Source organism: Sesamum indicum, linkage group LG6, assembly GCF_026168435.1.
Source record: "Sesamum indicum cultivar Baizhima isolate 11 linkage group LG6, ASM2616843v1, whole genome shotgun sequence".
Lineage (NCBI taxonomy): Eukaryota > Viridiplantae > Streptophyta > Magnoliopsida > Lamiales > Pedaliaceae > Sesamum > Sesamum indicum.
The window spans coordinates 15,644,548-15,651,658 of NC_142662.1; the positions used below are offsets into that span (position 1 = coordinate 15,644,548).

The 7,111-nt window shown below is 39.2% G+C and overlaps 1 protein-coding gene across 3 annotated transcripts; it reads left to right on the forward strand.

Annotated features, from left to right (window-relative positions):
• Window positions 1-498: 498 nt before the first annotated feature.
• LOC105164402 (trihelix transcription factor GTL1) lies at window positions 499-6,776 on the forward strand. 3 transcript variants are annotated; one of them, XM_088881877.1, is made up of 4 exons: window positions 499-576; window positions 735-1,593; window positions 2,719-4,315; window positions 6,026-6,776. In XM_088881877.1, exons 2-4 carry the CDS (start codon window positions 1,235-1,237, stop codon window positions 6,296-6,298), a joined length of 2,229 nt encoding a protein of 742 aa, XP_088738003.1. In that variant the 5' UTR covers window positions 499-576; window positions 735-1,234; the 3' UTR covers window positions 6,299-6,776. The 3 variants fall into 3 exon arrangements, with proteins under 3 accessions (XP_088738003.1, XP_011081350.2, XP_011081349.2); XM_011083048.3 differs by lacking the exon at window positions 499-576 and having other exon boundaries at window positions 587-1,593; window positions 6,030-6,184; XM_011083047.3 differs by lacking the exon at window positions 499-576 and having other exon boundaries at window positions 591-1,593.
• Window positions 6,777-7,111: the final 335 nt, after the last annotated feature.

Below are 7,111 nucleotides of genomic sequence, written 5' to 3' on the forward strand. Positions count from 1 at the left end.
TACCCTCTAAGATTTGGTCATTACAGAAGCAGTCATCACAAAATTATGGACCATAAAAATTCTAATAATTTTAGACTAGGTGAACAGGGGCAATATACATCAAGGCAAATTTTTTTAGTGATATTAGATTTTCCTCCATATGAAAAAGACTAAAAGAAGTGTCAGTGTACAAATATTAATGTTTTTGATGAGCGTATGCATAATTATATAAAAAAGAGGGATGAATTACATAAATTCTCCTTCTTTTTTTTTTTTTTTCTTTTGATTTGGTAAATTCTCCTTATATAGGTCAGTGGGTGGTAGATGAATTAAATTTTCAACAATTCGATGCCTATTTTAACGCACAGGATGAAATTTCCCTTTTTTTTTAATTAAAAATAAATAACTCAACAATGTGAGTGAGTGGCAAAGAGTCGGATCTGTTCACTTCATTTCTTTTAATGTACACTTAAAATATTTAATAATATACTGGGGGAGTAATGGTCTCAGCAATTATTAGCTGCAAAGTGAAGCAGCTGACAACGTTGCATTTGTTTCCTAACTTTCTCTCTCTCTCTCTCAATCATCGTCACCTTCGTAAATCCTTAACTTTTTATTCTCTGTCTAAACTCTATAGCACCGTTCTCTCTCTCTCTCTCTCTCTCTCTCTCTCTCTCTCTCGTTTTACAGTTAATAGTGATGATTCTGGCATTCATACCATCTTTTTCTTTTTCTTTTTTCTTTTCTGGTTTCAGATGGTACTCAAATCATAAGATATAAAAGTGAACCGGGAGAAATCATTCCATCAAAGCCAGCAGCACTATCTCTTAGGAACTCCGTTTCTTGGACTTTTCCCGTATTCTTAGTTTCTCCAAAGTACTCCAAACCCACCACAACATTTATATATCATCACAATTGTTCTCCATCGGTAATAAACTCGCATTTGCTCATCTCCCCCCGCCCTGCTGCTGCTGGCCCAGCAAGCAAGACGCCCTCCTCACAGTGGTAATAATAAGAACAGGAGGAGCCAACTAAGCAGATACGTGTTACTGATTGTGTGTAAATCTGCATTCAGTACTCCCCTCATCTTGTGCGATCGATCTCTGCCGCAGGCGCACGTATATGCGTCTCCCTCTAGCAATTGCGAGGATCACGAGAGGAATAGAGTGATTACAGATTTCTGTTCTTTTCTCTTTCGTTTCTGGAAGAAAATTGTAGTAGTGCGGCAGTGGAGGGGAGAATTAACTGAATCAGTATGCAACATCAGCAGCAGGAAGGCGGTGGAGGGCCTCAGTCTTTAGGTGGTTATCCCCAAGTCCAACCCCAATCAGCGCCCCCGGAGGTGGTAATCAGTAGCGACGAGCATCAGAAATTTGGAGATCTGGGAATTGCAGAAGCAGCCTCACCCATAAGCAGCCGACCTCCGGCTCCGGGAGCCATTGCCAATAATGATTTCGAAGAAGTGATACGAGCGACGGCGGAAGGTGCAGGTGGCGCCTCCGGGAACAGGTGGCCGCGTCAGGAGACTTTGGCCCTTCTGCAGATTAGGTCTGAAATGGATACAGCATTCCGCGATGCCACCCTTAAGGGTCCTCTCTGGGAACAAGTTTCCAGGTGATAATACTACTTTTTACTCTCAACTCTTTATTAACACATGTACTGAAAATTAACCTTAACTATCCAAACCCTCAGCTCATTGTTAGGTCGGATCCAAATGCAGAAGCATGTTGGATGTATTGGGTTCACGTACATCTTATCCTTTATCCATATATATGTCTGATTTGCTCTCATCAGTTCTACATTTCCCTGACAGCCAAGAATGCGAGTTAGTGTGTGAGGGTTTGGTTGGATGTATTGAATTCAGTTAGGATGGTCATAATAGTGTAATAAGTGCAACCGCAGGAATAGCTAAGGATAATTGTGTCCAAGACATTGTGAGTGGTGATGGAGGTAGCAAGAAATACTTTGCCAGGTAAGAAAGAGAGAGTTGAGAAAGTGAAGCTTAATAATTCCCTCCAGTTCATCATCTATGCAAGTTACACTGATATGGGAGGATTGATTGCGTACAGCGGAAATACAATTGTTTGATGGGCAACATCACAATATCCCACCCACCCATTAATCTTTATTAGTTTCTCTCTCTAGAGAGAGAGAGAGAAGGTCTCTCTATTTGTGTGCACGAAGGCGCACATGGGCTTGTGTCAATGTGTTGGCATCACGAGTCACGAGACGGGCATCTTTTGAAATCTATCTTTCGCTGAATTTCATAGTGTGACCCCAGATCCGCTGCATGAATTTCTAGCCAATCGCTGCATTCAGATTGCTTTCTTCTCACTTTTTCAACTTGTTTCCCTCGTTGTTTTTTCTCGACGCCATGATGCTGATACTATTATAATCACTTCATTAGTATGAGAAAGTGCAAATCCCGAGGGGCATATTATTCTGCTTACCGTTCTTTATTAAAAGAAATCATTTTGTACTCTCTCACCTTTCTCTCTCTCCCCCGTTTCATTTAATTTCTTTACAGGTTTGGTTTAGTGGGTGTGGGACATTGGGACAGCATGCGTGCGTAGGGATGAAGAGAAGGATACCTCTACATATTCCTACATTAATACATATATTTATTACATAATTCATTCAATAAGACAATAATTTGAATCCGGACATATTCCTTAGTTCGAAAACTTTTCTTTTTCACGGTATTAGTTTTATTTGATTGTTGTTTTGTTTGAGTGTCAGAAAACTAGCGGAGCTGGGATACAAAAGGAGTGCTAAAAAATGCAAGGAGAAATTCGAAAATGTCCATAAATATTACAAACGAACAAAGGAAGGGCGTGCGGGCCGTCAGGATGGCAAGAGCTACAAGTTCTTTAGCCAACTCGAGGCTCTCCAACATAGCACGGCTACAGCCATTCCCACCACCCACAGCCCCTTGCAGGTTCTTCCGAGGATTCCGAATCACCCTACCTCCGTCTCCCTCTCATTACCGCCTGCGGTAATGCCTCAACCGGAAGGCGCCCATCCTCCTCCTGCTGCAGGTGCTGGAACTGCTGCTACTCGAGATGCGCCGGCAGTTTCATTATTTAATGCATTTGGAGTAAGTTCCTCATCCAACAGCTCCTCATCCTCGGAAGGGGAAGATGATCAAGACGAGGACGAGGAAGAAGATGTAGAAATGGAATTGACTGGCAACCCACACAACCGCAAACGCAAGAGGAGCCACCGTGCCGGCAGCGCGGATAATGATGAGAGAATGATGGACTTCTTTGAGGGTTTAATGAAGCAGGTAATGCAGAAGCAAGAAGCTATGCAGCAGAAATTTCTAGAAGCCATAGAGAAAAGAGAGCAAGACAGGATGATCAGAGAAGAAGCTTGGAAGAGGCAAGACATGGCAAGGCTTGCTCGGGAACACGAGCTCACGGCTCAGGAGCGCGCAATCTCTGCGTCCAGGGACGCTGCCATTATTGCGTTCCTACAGAAAATTACTGGACAGACCATCCACCTGCCCACAGCCGTTCCTCGAAACCCCCCACCCTCAGTGCCGGTCTCGCAACCTCCACCCTCTGGACCCCAACAGCAGCCCACCTTTCCGGAACAACAGCAATCTCTGAGCCAAACCCATCCAAAACGACGTGATCAACAAGGTGTTTCTTCTCATCATCCCCTGCAGACTCAAACTCTTGAAATTGTTGAAGCCCACGATCAGCTTCAGAATACTTCTGAGACGGTGGCGGCTGCAATACCTGAGCAACAGATGCCATTACTAGATTTTACAGGCGGCAGCAGCAGCTTGGAGGTAACCTCCTCAAGATGGCCAAAAGCGGAAGTCCTAGCTTTAATAAAGTTGAGGAGCAGCCTGGAGTCCAGATATCAGGAGGCAGGGCCTAAGGGGCCTCTGTGGGAAGAGATCTCTTCAGGTATGCAGCGAATGGGCTACAACAGAAACGCCAAGAGATGCAAGGAGAAGTGGGAAAACATCAACAAGTACTTCAAGAAAGTAAAAGAAAGCAAGAAAAAGCGGTCCGAAGATTCCAAAACCTGCCCTTACTTTAATGAACTTGATGCGTTATATCGGAAAAAAGTCATTGGAAACACTGGTGGCAACGTGACTGGTGCTGGAGGTGGTGGTAGTAGCGGGATTCTTGGTAGCTTGCCTGAGCAAGAAAAGCAACAACAGCAACAAGGTATAGGAATGCTGTCATTGGAATCGTTGAAAGCAAATGTATCGGAGGATAAAGATGGAGCCAAAACTCAGGCGCAGACAAGCAGTGTAGGAGCCTATTCATCCGGCCTCTTTGGGGAACAAAGTCAGGGTAATATTGGAGGAGCAAAGCAGGTAATCCTACCACTTCGTGTTGAGTTATTATCAATTATGGTCAGAGTTGCACAATAAAATAGGTAGTAATGGCCGATTCTAGGAAAATAATTTAATATTAATATCTAAAAATAGGGTGATAAAAAAAATTACAATTTTAATTTTATAATTATATGGGAATGATAACTCTAGTTATATTAGAATTCAATCAGTCAATTAAACCTAAAATTTAATGAAATTGACATATTGAGGACAAAATCTATTGAAAATTGCAAATTTGATCGAAATTTTTGCATGTGTCCCTCATACGAGCCACAAATTGTGATCACATTTACCATTTTGAAGAATTTTGTTATTAATTTTCCATTTTTTTTTGTTAAATTTATAGACTCACTGTCAGATTAAGTTCCAGTATGATTAAAATAGTCATTCTATTATAGTTACTTGACCAAAATTATAATGCTTTTTAGGAAATATGCAATTTGAGTCCTATAATTTGGGGATGTAATTTTTGGTTCTGTACAAATTATTTTTTGTAATTTAAGTCCTGTAATTTTAGGTTTTGATAATTTTAGTCATTTTTTGACCTAATTGACAGGAAAACTGCGTGTGAGTTGCACATGATCCAATTAAATTAAAAATTTTGGCCAATTTTCACAATTTTAATTCTTTTTCGCAAACTTTTTTCATTAAAATTTTCAATGTTGTTTTACACCAATTTAATGGTTGAAATGGTTGGGATCTCTAATTTAATGGTTTTGATCTCATCATAATGGACGAAATCCCCAATTTAATTAGGTCATGTGCAAGTCATGAATAATATTCAGATAAATTGATTGAAAAATGACTAAAATTATTAAAATTTTAAAGTGACATGACTAAATTATAAAAAATAATCCGCACAGGACCAAAATGACACCCTTTGAGTTACAAGACTAAAACTGCATTATTCAATTTTATCTATGAACGGCATCAAGATATTTATATCTATGAAACATTTTTCAAAATTAGAAAAGAAGAAATTTGGTCTAGTTATTAAGAAAATTATAAGGACACCTATAGAGAGTGACAATTTTAGTTCTGGGACTTCAATTTGACTATTGCACCCTTCAATTTAAAAAAATTGGTTTAATAACATTCGGAAAAATTATAAATCTAGTTTGAATTAGGGATTTGTACCTCATGTGAACTCTAAATTCAGGCGAAGATTGTAATTTTTGGTGGATTTTATCCTCAATGTGCAAATTTTTTAAAATTGTAGGGTTTAATTATCAAAATTGAATTCCAACAGTACTAAAATTGCAAATCCTCTATAATTATAGAACATAAAATAAATTTTTCTCCCATAATTTGTTCACACTCGAAAGAGTACCAAGTTCTAAACTTGTCACGTGAATTAATCAATTGGTCCAATTAAGAGGGTGTTTGGCTAAGTTTATAAGCTTTTCGAAACATCTTATAAGATGTTTGAAAGTTTATAAGTTAGCTCTTGAAAATCGTTTGGGCAATTATTTTTTATTTATTTATTTTAATGTAGGAGCGTGTGAGAAGTAAACCTTGATCTCCCCTAAAATCCTACATATTTACCTTAGTTTATTGTCCTTTTTTGCTATCTTATCTGTTATTGGACAAGGGATATATATAGAGTAGTATATGCAGGATCATTAATCTTGTCGTCTTTTCCTTAATAATCTGAAATTATCAAATAACAAAGGTACTTTTGTATTGAAGCCAGAAGACATGCTAAAGAAGCAACATCAACAAAGCCATGGAGATATGGTTGACGACAGTTACAACAATGTTGAATGCTCTAATAGTGATGGCCTTGCTCAGGAGAATGACGAGGACAATTATGAGGAAGTTGATGAAAATGAAGGTTATGATGATAAGACAGAAGAAGAAATTAAAATGGCTTACAAGATAGGATTCCAGAGACAGAACGTAGGCTCCTCCGGTGGTGGTGGGACGACAGCATCAACCACTTTCATGGCCATGGTTCAGTAATCCTTGCTCAGGACACAACTGATCAGTTGTTTACAAGGTTGACGAACAGATACCGAACCTCGTTCATCAGAAGTTGTACCGTATATATGCATCTTCTCCTTTTCTTTCACAAATTCATTAAGACTACCAACTTCTTGTCCTCAGCACTTGCATGTTGGACAACATGCGTTTGCTGGGATGAGAACATACTGTGCATTGCAGTTGTATGGTGATTTATTGATTTGTTTGGCCAATAATTAGAGAGAACCGTTTCGAGGCACAAGGATTGGGTTAGAGTCTTCTTAAGTAATAAGCTCAGGGACAGGAGCAGGTACGTACAGGGAATTTTCGATTTGCAAACGTTAAAAGCTTCTTGTTAGAACACTTCAGAATTTGGAGTGGATGAGGAGCTTTGTGGGCTTTTTCGTTAAGAACTTCTGTCAATTGTACAATCATATATATCAACGAAAACCGCCTTCATTACATGGCCTTTTCATTAGCATGTGGAAGAAAGTCTCCCTTCATTTAATTGGAATTTGTATTTCAAATTTTCTACCTAATGTGGCCATAACTGAGATATACGTTTAGAATATTATTGTTGGTTACTGTTTGGGGCCAACTAAGTTGATGGATATTAATTAGGTTGCATGTGTTTAATACCTGTTGTGAGATGAAGACTTTAGGCCATACATGGCTATTACATATGACCACACATATGATTGTGATTGTGCAACATGTGTCTTGGTCTTAATTGTTCTAAGTCGAGGATCATTCAAATGAGAATATAGATGTGTTCGAGTAGTGCTTGGTGTGCCAACTATTACGTTGTTGAAT

Coding starts and splice junctions, on each gene's coding strand:
- LOC105164402 (XM_088881877.1), top strand. CDS start 1,235: ATGCAACATCAGCAGCAGGAAGGCGGTGGAGGGCCTCAGTCTTTAGGT. Junction 1,594..2,718: donor CTCTGGGAACAAGTTTCCAG/GTGATAATACTA, acceptor TTTGAGTGTCAG/AAAACTAGCGGAGCTGGGAT. Junction 4,316..6,025: donor ATATTGGAGGAGCAAAGCAG/GTAATCCTACCA, acceptor TTTGTATTGAAG/CCAGAAGACATGCTAAAGAA.